The sequence below is a fragment of the Haliaeetus albicilla genome, chromosome 10, assembly GCF_947461875.1.
Source record: "Haliaeetus albicilla chromosome 10, bHalAlb1.1, whole genome shotgun sequence".
Lineage (NCBI taxonomy): Eukaryota > Metazoa > Chordata > Aves > Accipitriformes > Accipitridae > Haliaeetus > Haliaeetus albicilla.
Genome location: NC_091492.1, coordinates 7,557,175 through 7,571,419, shown reverse-complemented (window position 1 = coordinate 7,571,419; position 14,245 = coordinate 7,557,175). Strand labels below are relative to the sequence as shown.

The window sequence follows — 14,245 nt, the reverse complement described above, 5'->3', positions numbered from 1 at the left end:
GTGCTCGCAACCAGCCTGCAGCACTGCGCTGTGGCAGGGAGGTGTGGAGGCTTTAGCTCTACCTTACAAACAGCAATATGACTGGTGAAACTGAGCAGGATTGTCATAACTGTGTGAGCTCTAGGGTAGAATCACTGTGCTAAGGAATAAATGAAATGACTGATGAGTGTGCCAGATGTTAAATGTGTCTTAGTGAGTTAAGTGTTTTATATTAGCTACCCGAGAGTTGCACTGGTAAGTTCTTGAATCACTGTGGCTGATGTAACATAGGTCTAGCCTAGCTAGAGATTAGGAGGCTGTTGCTGACCCTTGAGCAAGCTGTATGCTTATCTGACCCATAAGCTTATAAAGAGTTCATGATTTTCATGACAAGTTCCATTGCAATTGAGAAACAAAAAAAAAGAAAAGTCAGCATTAGATGTTAACTGGCCACAAGACACAACACCAATTCAAGTTCAGAACATGTAATATGGTAGATGTATATCACAGTAGCCCATATACCATCTGACAGTCTCAATAGCTGAATGCTTTTCAAATTAGATGTTCCAGTTTGTTTACATACAATTTTGGTTTTGCAACTAGTATTTTGGAAGTGCACACCAAAACCCTCGAAATTAAATTGTGGTAAATGATACAGTTTGAAGAAGTATATACTACATTTAATTGTAGAGAGCTGTGTTTACAGCCTGTTATTGTCTGTGTTGGTTGACCTTTCCCCACACACCAGCAAAGACAAGAATGAGTAAGTCATGGTAGTTCTGGGCCACTTGGCATTTGCAGTGTATTTTTACAAAGTCTGAGCTGATGAGCTTTCTGCTGACAGGCAATATCTCTGGCTAGAAGTGAGATGTTCTGATCCAGTTAAAAGTATTATCTATCAATGGAGGATGCTGTACAGTTAAAGTAAATTCTTTGAAAGTTAGAATTCCTTCAATGGACTTGGAAGTAGAGCATCTTTTTGTGGAGGGTGAAATAATTATTTGTATGTTGAACCTTATTCAGCCCCTGTGGATAAATAGTGACATATCATTAATACAATGAATAATCTATGAGCACTTTCTGCAGGGTTTATCTATTTGTATCATTTGGGGAAAAAATCAGTGAGATATCTGTTTGGATATTAAAAATATACCTAGAAAGCTTATTCTGTCTTTTTCAATCAAAAGTTACATTTCATCTCTCAAAAGCCACAAAATACTTTGTTTAGTAGCTTATAAAAATCCTTTTTGGTAGTACATTTTGAGGAAATAGAGACCTCAATTACTTTTTACTTGCTCAACAGTTACATTGAATATGCAATGTGGAAATGTGAGTTCTGGTGCTCTGGGGAACACCTTGCACCAGAATGGCTTTTCCTGTGAGACGAGTCATAACTGCATCCAGGGAAAACATTAATGGCATTTTGTCTCATCTCTCCTTATGGAAGGAACATGTAGGCACTTCTGTGTTCAGGTGCCCCCTTCTGCTTGAGCCCTGCAGGAATCCTGGGTATCGTTGCGGTGTCCTGCAGTGCCTGAGGTGAGGAATCAGGATGGCTGCAATACATTACCATGCTAAAAGCACTATGACAGTTGGTCAGAAAGGGCATTATAGATAGGATTAAGTATTTTGTGCAAGAACAACTCTCGAATTCTGCAGATATCCTGAATCTCTTCAACTAGAATCTAAGTAGAGCTAGTAGAGGGCCATTATTTCCATGGAAGCATGGAAGGGCTGGCAGGGGATTCCTGCTTTGGGGAGAATGCCTTCAGTTTCCCCTGTTACACAGACCTAATTCAGGTATTATGGTGATACGAGAAGGTGAAGATCCCAAAAAAAGGAGTTCTTATGTATGCTTTTCTCTGAAATCTGTTTGCTTCCCATAGGTAAGAACTTCCTGAGTAAACATTTCCATTATAAACCCTTTCATATTCTTTTTGAATGAACTTTTGTGTCAGCTCTCCTATGTTATTATGAAAGGATTAGTGAACATTATGACAACAGAACATAATAAATTAATGCTTGGCAGCCCAAGTCACCTAAGGGGTACTAAAGGTCTTAACTGCAGTAGGTACACAACAGTGTTAAGACTGAAATGTATGGTGGCAACAGCTGGATTTAATGCTTAGAAAGCCTGGAAGTTAGGGCTTAGGTGCAGGTTTCTGCCTCCATTGGCAGAATCCAGAAATTTAAACAGATTCTGCTCATGGTTGAATACTTCTTATTATTGAACAGGAAGTACGTAAAATATTTCATAGTTTGAAGTATAGATCCCATAATAGATGCTTTTCTTCAGAGAGCATGAGGAAAACTGGTTTTGGTGTTACTACATTGCATCGTGAATTGAGAAATTCAGGTTTTTGTCTCTGGTTCAGCCCAGCTGGGACGTTCAGGCTGTTTCTGCCCCGGTATCTCTCATGGAAAACAAGCACACTACTTCCCTTAGTTCTACCTGGTGTACGTTGGCTGCTAGAAGGCAAGCTCTTCGGGCCAGAGTGTGCTTCTGATTACCTCTACCCAGGGCAGAGGCAATGACTTCCCGCGGGCAATGCAATACAAATGCTGTTAATAGCAGCCCGCATCTGTACCACTTGCAGTGCGAGTCTGAGAATCAATACGGCCCCGCTACTGGTCTGTCGCTGCCTGTTCCTGTGGGAAGCAAGTGTTATTTGTAAGCTGCAAGGTGAAGAAGTTCGGAATGCAATATGCATCAACAGACGTGTTCCAGCCCAGCCCAGCCCTGGATTTGTTCTGAAGAGCAGGGGATGAAGAATATCTATGATAGCGATGCACAGTGTGTAGGAAGTAGACAGGAAGGTCAGCTTGATTTGGCTGATGTTCATAGATTATTGGCTGGGGAGGAATTTAAGTTATTTTTCTAGCAGCTGCATCTCCTTATTTCAGAACTTTTTTTTATGGAAAGAAGACTTACTGATTTGCCAAAAACTCACATCTCCGTAGTCCCCGATAACTGCCAGGCTAACAGTTGGAATGATTCATATGTATTGCTTTCCTCTCACGATAGTCACTGCCTTGGTTAGGACTCAGCATTGAACACACGTCATTTTTGATTCATTCCACTGTATCCCAGCTTCCCTACTGCCTTTCCCCTCTACTAGCCTCTCAGACCTCAGCAATGCTCAGCATTTGCTTTCAAAACAGAGTCAAGATGAAGTTCCTCAATATTGCTCTTTCAGATCTTATCTGCATGGAGCTGCCTTTGAAATGTTCTGCAGTGTCCAGACAGACAGTAAGCCACGAGCAACACTTTTTCTCCTAATCACAATGAGCTCACTGTTAACATGTTCTTTTCCTATTGTTTCTTGTTCTACACTCGGGACTGTATACATGTGTATACAGTGTTGTACACAATGGGATCCCAGTGACTCAGTAGGGTTGGACTTCTGTTACAATAGAAATAATAACGTTAATTTATTTTATTGATGCTTTTGAATAGGATTTGCTGAAAAATAAAGGAAATATGGGTTATGGATCATGTTACCGTAAAACCACATGCAGTGAAACGTTCATCTGTCTCCAACATTTCATGTCTTCTGGGCATCCGAGATAGCTGAGTTTGATTTACACAATCAAGCTATTCATTAAATATCTGTTTGAGTTTTAGGCAGATGCATCCTTTACCTGAGTGATGAAATCTGACTACAGGAAACGGAGCTATTCCTTTGTGAAAAGACCCCATTCTGCTTTATAAAGTGAGCCTTGCAGCAATATACTTCTAGAAAACTGCCAAGCTTTGTATACCAAATATCGTTGTAAGGCCTCAGCAATGAAACAGTTGTGGACTTGGGGTTAATCCAACCACACAATAGCACATCTTTATGCAATATTTCCTCTTTCAACATCCATCTCCAACACTGTAATTCACTGACAACCATCGGTTCATTTTAATTCCAAAATTCTAGCCCAGAACACAAAGCAGTTTAGAGTCTGAATTCTTGTGTGGACATATTAATTATCTAACTCAGTAGTCCAAATCATGTTCAAAAGAGCGCTTGCTGGGAATCCTTCAGGAGCCGACTGATCTATTGCGTATTATTGCCTACTAGATTATAGTGTAGGTCAGAAGCATGCTCGGTGTTTCCTAGCACCAATACTCAGTATAGCTTGCTGTTGTCAGAGAACTGAGTGATGGTGAATGAACGGAAAAGTGGCAAATATATGTTAGAGAATACATGTGCATATGAAATGATCCAGTGAATCCATGTAGTCCCTACTAGGGATTGGCTTGGAAACTTCTTAGCTGAGTCATTTTTAGAAAAATAAAGTATCCTCAGGCAGATGGGAGAGGCTGTAAAACCTCATGCTATGTTGAATGATGCTTCTAATCTTGCAAACCACCTTGCAGATAAATACATGTGGGGAAGAATCACGTGGTTCTGTGACAGACAAGTTTCCACTGTCTTTGGTGAGAGAAGGGATAGGTCAGTTTTGTCTTGCACATGGGGGGCAACTGTATTTTTGTGCATTTTAGCTTTTGTGTTGTTATGAAAATAAAACCATGAAGTTGTGTCCATTTTGCCTTTTTGTGCCTGAAATGGGCGCAATCCAAGCCAGCTTCTTCAATGGTAGGGTAGTCATTCAAATGAGAAACATCTTCTACTCTTAAAAGGCAACTACAATATATTCACTCTGTTGAATAACCAGTCGCGCATTCCTCACTTGCCAGCATAATGGGACCTTCAAAAGTAGAGAAGTTTCACATGACCTTAGCACATACGCCTGACTTTGAGTGCCTGAAAGGAATGACCTCCATCCCATTCATCATAATGGCTTGTTAACACTCAAATCCACTGTTTCGGGTTCCCCGCCAATATTAACCCATACGAGACCTGAATGGTAGGGGCATGGTCAGGCAGAGAGGTCACACTTAGCTATGGTGGCTAAACTTCCACTGCCCCAAAGAACAGGCTTTTCTTGTGGGCAGCTTTTGTCGCTACCCCGCCACAGAACTGGCGCAGGCTCAGAGTCGCAGGCATTAGCCAATTACGTAGCAGAAGAAAACAAGATAATGTTGTACTTGAAGATACTATGGGACAATCAACCTAAATGCAAATGAATGCATACACCACTTATATTACTTGACGTTTACTTATAACCTCCGTATTTTATTCATGAATTTTACAATTCCAAATATAATGAAATAGTTAGAGTACTTTATTACAAAGCTTATAAAATAATTAAATATTACACATATTTTTTGCTTTTTTTACACCATAATTCATACTGTGTGACACTACCATTTTCTTTCCTCAGTTGTCACTTAAGGAAGCGAGCAAAGAAATATAAAGGAAAAGCTATGCATTAATAAATTAATTATTTTACATCAAATAATAAAAAGGACACAATTATAAAAACGAAACAAAAAAAAACCCTTGTAGTTTTCCTAGAAAAAAGGTCATAATTATACAATGTCCAATATCAAGACAGAGCGGTGTAGGTTGAGATATGTTTCCAATCATCATTTCTTAAAGTATCACAGAATACATGTTTTTAATTTAAATTGTTGCAGAAGGAACTGCTAATTTTAAATGACCACTGTCTGGCATTAGTGCTGAGCTGGCTAATCTTACGCTGAAACGATACTTTAAAAAAACAGTAAAACTGAACTACATTCATCAAACGAAGTTGTGGGATTGGGTGGAATTAGATAAATATGTCCCTCATAGGCACTCCCCAGAAAATTACAGTAGAACACAGCTCTGTCTCAGAATGGGTTTGGCAAATAGGTTGGGTATTTTTTCAATGCAGAAACTTTAAAAATTGTACCATCTGATATATAGTGTCACTGAACATCTCGATACTGAATCATTACAAATAGCATTATGTTTACATTTCTTTTGTTTGCTGGTGGATTCTGAACTAAATAAAAGTTTTAGGAGAATGTATAAAAATAGAATTGACTTTTATTTGCTTAGAGTAAATCATCCACTTTTTCTTTTGTTTTTCATATAACCTGTGTGAATAAATAACTAGAGAAGTTTAGCATGAATTAATGGACTGTAATATTCTTGTTACTTCCTTTAGATAATGGATGAATCAAAATTTGCAGAGAGATTTAAGATTAAAAGGAAGACATTCTTCAGTATCTTGGCATTCAAACAACCTAGCTTCTGAAAAAAACTACTTTAAAATATCAAGTTTAAATTTTAAAATTACATATCTAATGAGCTTAGAAAGTTGAAAACATAACCATTGAGCTCGATAAATCTGAGTTCCTTGAGTTTAGTTAGTTGAAATATGAAATTCTATTTTACTTGTAACACAGCAATATTAAAAGTCCAAATATTCTAAAGCTGAATATTTCTAGGAATACATTTCAAGTTACTAGTTAACCACCTCTGAGTTTCTACACAAAGCAGAAAATGAATTCTTCAAAACAATAAAAACATTAGCACAATGCAAAACTTGCTTTTCCAGCAGCAAGTCTAATAGAGAAGCACCATATATCTTTGTAGTGCACTATTTACTTCTTGTGGTCACACATGTGACGCTGCATTCTCCAGACAACAGCCATTTGAATGTCTTTCTGTGAAAGTGGCAGTAAACAGCTTCCTTACCCTGGGACGATAGGATCATAAAAAAAATAGGAAAGGAAACGCTTTTGATAGTGCGATCTGTCATGCTGCCGTGCTGTAACCTTCTCCCTTGAGCTCCCGATCTCTTTTGCTTTGCATTCTGGTAAATTAGCCAGAAAAGGCTTCCTTGCCTTAATTTCTTCCTCATAACATATGACAGTGCAAAAAAACACTTTTAGAGAAAGAAGAACTGCCCCTCAAGTCTCAGTGTTCAAGTGATCCATAGTACCCTGTACTTTAGTGAGGTCAGTAAATAAAGAAAAAAAAGAAAGAAACATTCCTTTTTTAACATATATCGAACAATTACTGTACCTCAGACATTCCCTTAGAAAAAATGTCTCTTCCATCAGTGGTTTATGTGGCACCATGTCTTGCCTCAAAGCAAAGTTAATTCCAACATAAATCGAAGAAGAGAATCCTGTCACTGAAGGGTTCACGTAACACGCTGCTATCAGTTCTTCTTCGTGCATGATTTACAACATTGCTTGCCATAAAATTTGTGGTTACACACACCATGCTGGGGTACCAGATGACACCAAGTGAAGAAATCCACACAAGAAGGATCATCTGAAGGAGAGAAATCCAAGCAATACGGTGAGACCGTGTTTTAGCAAGTCTATGAGTCAGGCAATATTTCCGCACACTTGTATGCATTTGGTAATATTAAAAACATGACGGGTGACTAAATTCAAAGAAGAGGAACCATGAACTAGTTTTCATCTCAAAAATACTAGTTTCTTTTTTAATTTCTTAAGAGATGTTTGATTTGTTAAGAGGTTAAACTGATGGAGATAGAGCTAATACAATAGGAGGGTCAGAGGCTAAAGGAATTAAAAAATGAGGAGCACGCTTTGAAGTTCAGGAAACCAGGAGGAAGTTCCACTGTGCAGGATAATAAGTCATCTGTGTTTTCATCTCTGATTACAAGTGTTGTTCTAAAGCCAGGTACTTGTACAAATGAGCCTGCTCCATGCTTGATGCTGATTGCTTGTTGCCATCATCATCGCATGGAGTTTACCTGCACCTCAGAGTAGTGTCAGCTTTGAGTGTATGTGCATGTACATGTACACACAAAATGCGTGGAAATCTGAACGCATGGACCCTACTCTGTGTACATGTGTGCCCAAAGTGCTCTGCTATGTGTTTGCGTTCCAACACTTTCTAGAGGGACTTATTTCTCTCCATTTGACTAGGCAGGGAACCTAAGAAATCTCTCTTCTTGGACACTTTAGTTAGGGGGCATGAATCAGGCTTTTAGGACTTGCCATGTTGGTGAAATCTTAACTGCAATGGGAAAAGAGCCAGGCTGACGATGTTTAGTTCTGAAAAGCCCAGCTTTTAATTACAAATACAAATAAACCATATTTCTCAATTATGATTTTATTTCATGTAAAGTTATGTACAGATCATTTATACACACTGCCTGGTCGCTTTAAAAACATTTCATAGCTGCTCCTTTCTACAGTTTTGTAGTAGATGCTTTATGTTTCTTTAAAAGAGCAGAGTGATGATTCATATGGATGATTTATAAACAAATTCACCATGTCTGAGAGAGCAGTAAGACATTTAGATGAGGTTTAGCAAAATTTATAGCTAAACTGAAATCTCCTGTGAGCATGGGAAAAGATTCCATTTGACTCTCAGAACTACTGTTTACATGGTCAATAAAAGGAATTTACAAGGAGACAGTGAAGAAAAATCTAGCCACTGTTGTCTGCATTCTCAGATCAGCCAAGTTGAGTTACAGAAGATAAATGCTCCCTCACATAGCACAGACAACTTCTTCATATTCTGTGGGCCAGGAGTCATCTCTGTCTCTCTATAGGAACTTATTTTGATTAGTCACCACTTTTTGCTTCGATTCCCTTTTATATGATGGCAAAGGTGGGTTTGTGTACCTTTATCACCCTCAAATTTATTTGAATGAATAAGAAAATAATTCAATAATAATAATTTTTTTTAAAGATGCTCTTTTATTCCTCAGTTTTTAGAAACATTTGCCTGTCTGTAAATGCTAATGGTATGTAAAGAAGATACTGTCTTTGAACAAACAGTTGTCCAGGAACTAGGAAGCTCAGTACTGAATGGCAGCCTTCCCACTCCACAGCATTGCCTTTCTAGTCTTGACTGAGGGTCAGTAGGGATGCAACTGGGAGTTCAGCACCAGCTTTCACGTTACTTCATCTGCTGTCCACCAGACAGAATTTGCCGCTGGGAGGATGCAAAGCAGACAACAGATGAAAAACATGCACAGCACAAAGAGAGGAAAGCTTTCTGATTAAGTCAGGAAGAAGCTCTCCTGCCATGGAAAGGTAAATTTTCAAAAATTACAAATTACTGTTCAAAAAAAAATTATAAGCACTAAGGAGGCAATGTTAATAAATCATTATGTCCCTTTTGAAGATCGGAGTGCAATGCTAACATTACAGAGGTATGGCCATAAACTTTACTCTTGGGACCTAATCCAAAGACCATTGGAATGAACACAAAGAGTCCCACAAACTTCAATGGATGTGGATCAGGCTATCCATCCCTTATTTCTATTTACTCGAGTATTTAAATGTTGTTTAAATTTTCATTCATTTTAAGCAGTTGGATTTACTAGGAGTTATGGTGACCGTAACTGCATCTAACAGAGGGATGGAAATGACCCAGTTTGTCTAGGAAAGTGTGTAAACTCTCCCTGAAACATAAATTTCTTGACTGTGATCACTGAGCTGGAGCTGCATGGCTGATAATAGAGACTGATTTGCTTCAATGTGATTCCAGCACAGCTGGTTCCCTCTCTTTTTGCTGGTTTAGACAGAAAGTTAGAGAGCAGTGAAGAGATAATTGATCTCTAGAGCCTGACGACCCAGTTATAATAAAGGGGAAAGGGCTCCTGCAGATGTGAGGAGAGAGAGAAACAGGCCAAGGCCAAAATTAATAACAGACATTACTCCAGACATGAAATATAGCAGAGGAAGGCAGGGGTGAAAGAAAAGTGCTTGCTGTATCGTGACAGAAAAGGATGTAATACAGAAACTCCAAAGTACAGCAGAAGTTTTTGGGAAGGTTAATTTGAAGTATGAAGAACATTTACTTATAAAAACAGCAGAACTATTTACTTATCCCTTTTAGGACCATTTCATCTATAGATCCTTGTTTGGATTCAGGTCCCCTGATACATCAGTTTGATACTCTGCATGTCTTGAGTTGCTGCAGTAGAATGGTCTGTTAAGATATCACTGGGTTTTACAGGGTTTCTGTGCACAGAGAATGCCAGGAATCGGTACAGATGAGGGGGGTGGTTGGCTAATGTCAATTTACAAGATGCAGGGCCAGAGCGTGACCTTTGCTCCCAACTCTATTACCACCTTTCTCTTGCAATCCAGCCTAGGTTTTATAGAGATATACGGTATTTTGAAAGTTAACATTTAAAGTGCTTTAGCATACCTAGATAACTGTGTTATATGGGACAAACCCGGACCTCCATGAGCTTTTTTCCCCACAGTGAAAACTGTAACCAGCTTGTAAGCAAATATGTGGGCTGGGGCTAACGCACCACGCGCTTTCTGTGGTGGTTCTGAGAGAACTCCCCTTCCATCATTCAGCGTGACACAAAGCCTCTTGCTCCCCCTGCTCCTCTAGAATTGCAAAACACACTGAAGAGGTGGAGAGGGATACAGCAGACACACAACTGGGGACAGAGCTTAATTTCATGTTCCCTGACTGCATGTCATACGCTAATCAGAAGCAGTAAGAAAAGAAGTACATTCTAGACAAAGCATTTTTGGACTCCCAGGATATGGGTGCAATCTGAAGCTTGGGAGGGCTTCGGAAGACTAAAAATAAATGGCAAATTCTTATTGCTTAGTTCAAAAGTTGCTATTTTTAACCATAAAACAGTACCAGCATAGGATGCTTCTGTTATTAAACAAGATAGAATAAAGATGCAGCTCAGAACCAAATGGCATAACTTTTTAACGTACTTTTTTTTTAACATATCCTTGTTTGTAAAATCTCCTGTGTCAGTTATACTCTCAAGTCTGCTTTAAGAGGTTTCACTTTGAGAAGAGAGATGTTGTAGTATTAGAGAGTAACTGTAAAGCTGGAAAGTTTATGAAGGAACATGACAGATACTATTCTTCAGCAGGTGTAACTGGAAAAGGTGATTTTTGCTGGATACAGATTTCTAAGCAGCCAACCCTGCTGCAGCACGTAGAGCTGAGTTTTACCTCTTTTCACAGGGACTGGGCAGAAGTTAGTATTGCAAGCTCTCAGGACTGCTGGTTTCTGATGGGGCAAGCATCCAGAAGCTGGTCTTCCTTGGCGCAGGCACTGTACGCTCCGGGTTTGCACTCCCCCTCCACATGTTACCGTACACTGTAGAGAGGAAAAGAAGTCAAAGCTGTCTTTCATTACAGAGACTCTCTGGGAGCCCATGAAAGCCAAAGGAGTAACTTTCAAGGACTTTGGATGAGACTTCCAAAGAGAGAGGGGTCAGGATTGGATGTGTTGCTGTTCAGCAACCCCCATGAGGAACAACTTTTCAAAGATGCGTGCATCTGGTCTCCCTTCCGAAAGTTTGGTTATTTAAGGACTCAGCTGAAAATTTGGTTCCTTACTTAGGCGTCGAGACAGAAACTGAACATTTCAGAAAACCTGTTCCTGATTGTCTGCAATGATTTCTTTTGAACTCTGAGCCTCTGGGCCCAATCCTGCTGTCTGAACAGAGATAAAACTCCCATTGGAACCACAATTATGGCAGTATCTGGGGGAAAACACTATGCATTTGCAGGAAGATCTATGAAGTATTTTAAACTGAATAAGCCTTTTACTTGTATGTGTTTCATGAAAAGTTGTCTTTAAGATAAATGTGATCATTTTCATCTGATTACAATTGTCAGGCATACATTGTTTCAAGTAAATGTTATTAAATGAGTGTGTGTCCCATTGATATGTGACTCATAAAGTAGATAAGTTCCAGAAATACAGAAGCTTGTTTGCAAGAATGTAGAAACAAATACAGACTGATCCCGTAATTAATCATAGTATTTAGGGAATTCCAGGCAATCTGTGCAGATCCTCAAATACATTGTGCACATAGATATGTAATAGTTCAACCATAGTGCAATTTGAGGAAGACTGAGGAGAAACTGTTGGAAAATAAGCGTGGAATGTAGTGCCTCTCGAGCATGAATAACATTTTTAGGTGACATTCTTCAGTTTCAGGACAAAGAATTGAGCTGCACCAAAGCACATGATGGATGTGGACCAGCTGCATCATGTTTCAGTGGCTGAGTGGTGTGACCTTCCTTAGGGAATGGCTACACGCAGGAGTCGCCTGTGGACTGCTAGTACTGGAGATACTGCCTCCATACAATCGGACATTTGACTACAGCACAATGTAAGACTGGAGCTAGTTTTAATCTAGGTAGCTTGGACTCACATTGCCAGTCACAGTGGCGTGGTCTTTGGCATCTTACGCCGGCCAGGTGTTTGTGCCACTCCAGCTAGCATTCAATCTGTGGCATATGATACCGCGGCTTTTCTAGGTTTGGTGCTCTCTAAGCCCAGCACTGCAACCTCAGCTTCTAATTACGGTGGGTACACTGTCCAAGATTCAGCAGTTGCATTGCAGTTGTTTTGTTCTTTAATGTTGTGTAGTGAAAAGCACTAGGGGATGCTACTTGAACTACTATGTAGAGAAACTTGCTCCTTTTGTAAACTGTGTAAAAGCCAAGACGTGAAATAGTGCTGGAGAAAGAGCGCTAGCCAGGACAGGGAGAGAGAGGTGAGAAGGTTTCCCATTCCTACCTGCTGCCAGGGTGAGGAATACCAGCCCGACACCATGTTATACAATGTTAGCGATGGGCAGGCTCCCTTGTTACAAGCTTCTTCCAGGACGGTGTTTGGTTTCTTGATGTTTCTACATCTTCTCTGTGGAAAGGTGATCAATTTCCCATGGATGCTTTTCTCACCACATTTTAGTTCTCTCTTTTGTACACCTGGGCCACAGGAGGCTGAGCACTGCAAAGGCAAAGTACACGTGTTTCTATAAACACATTCAGATAAAGGAGAATGTGCTATGTGCAAGAGAGCCCGAATTATGTAAAACTACAAAAGCATTATATAACTAAAACCACAAAGACTATGTTTCATAATGTGTAAACTGAAATATGAATCCAAGTCAGTGAAGGTCCTGAAAAACAAAGACATCAGGGTACATCTGTCTACATCTGGATGTAAAGAACTGTGTTTTTATAGCAGCTTGCCTAGAACACCTGATTTTCAAATGACAGCCATCTTTCTTTCCCCCACTTGGTTTGTGTGTGTCCCTGAGTCAACATTTCCAAGAGCAGCAAAGGAAGGCAGTGAGCCATGTAACTGCACCACCGTACCTCACTCCAAGAAGAAATCACCCACTGGAGTCGGTCATTTTTGGGGCAGCGTCCTAGCACACAGGTCTGCTGGGATTCAGGTTTATGGTCTCTGCTGCACATACTGTCAGGCAAGATTTTAACCTTGGGAGAACCGGTACTTTTGCAGTAGACATCCCGTTTCTTAACACCTCTCCCACAAGTCTTGGAGCACTGTGATGGAAAGAAATACTCATTTGAACTAGAGGAAATGAAAAATGGCATTATTTGTATTTTACAGCAGAGCATAGAAACCATGGCTGATGTGTTGTGTAGCTGCCATTGTAAGTAAACTTGAAATTCTATTAGTGAATAAGTAACAGTAACATCTGTATGTTGCTTCTAAAACATTGTTCTAAGTGATTTCTCAATGTAAACTATGAACTCTTACAGCCCCCATGTAGAACAGATAAGTAATATCTCTCTTCCGTAGATGAGGTAAGTTGGACTGGTGAGCAAAATGCTTTTTTCCCTGGACAGCATAGTTGAAAGCTGGTCCTAACCTCCCATCGCAAAATCTCCCATGGCAAGATGTTCTTGGCTATTTGTTATTTTGTCCTCACCTTGGCCTAGAGGGGTGAGATAGAGGCAGAGAAAACTACCCAGGGAATCTATACATTACTCCTTCACCAAATGAATCTCACTACAGGACACAATCTCATACAGACAATGGTTAAGAAGTTTGACCAAAAATATTTTAATTGCCAAGATTACAGCTGAAGCTTAGGACAAGTCACCAGTGAATAAATATGCATTGTTGAACTGTGGTTCAGTTGAAAAGACATTCTATAGTTTTCATTGCTGTAGCATACAACAAAATGCATGAATGAGCCATTTCTGATGAAATGAAGAAATAGACAGCCTTGAAATAATGCTGCCAGCTTTCTACCTTGTTGCATCCTCTTCTAATTGTTCTTCTTTTTAGTAATAATTAAGGGGCACATTTCAAAGCAGAATCCTGCACTATTGCTATCCGTATTAAATCACAAACGTTTTTGAAAGATTTCATGAAAGCAGAGTTGTACTGAGGATGCAGTATCTGCATGCTGAAAATCTATGGTTTTAATCTTTCCCCAAAACAAACAAAAAACTCCTTTCATTTAAATTTACTCTGATTTGTGTAGAGAGGCTGGGTATTTTGCATTTTTTTCCTCTTAACTCCTTTGAGCCTGTGATACAGCTGAATCTTAAAATCTTCACTAACTTGTTCAACAGGCCTGTTCAGTACATTTCAGCAGGACTTGTGAACTTAATTTTCATAGGCTTATT

At 39.5% G+C, this 14,245-nt stretch overlaps 1 protein-coding gene across 2 annotated transcripts in view; it reads right to left on the bottom strand.

Moving 5' to 3' along the window:
• Window positions 1–5,084: 5,084 nt before the first annotated feature.
• The window catches only part of ADAMTS18 (ADAM metallopeptidase with thrombospondin type 1 motif 18), an 80,231-nt gene continuing 71,070 nt past the window's right edge, over window positions 5,085–14,245 (bottom strand). For both annotated transcript variants that reach the window (XM_069793411.1, XM_069793410.1), the window contains exons 20-23: window positions 12,959–13,150; window positions 12,375–12,587; window positions 10,793–10,940; window positions 5,085–7,142 (exon numbers count right to left, since the gene is read on the bottom strand). In XM_069793411.1, the coding sequence (XP_069649512.1) occupies window positions 7,027–7,142; window positions 10,793–10,940; window positions 12,375–12,587; window positions 12,959–13,150 (669 nt within the window). In that variant the 3' untranslated portion in view covers window positions 5,085–7,026. The remainder of the gene's footprint in view (window positions 7,143–10,792; window positions 10,941–12,374; window positions 12,588–12,958; window positions 13,151–14,245) is intronic.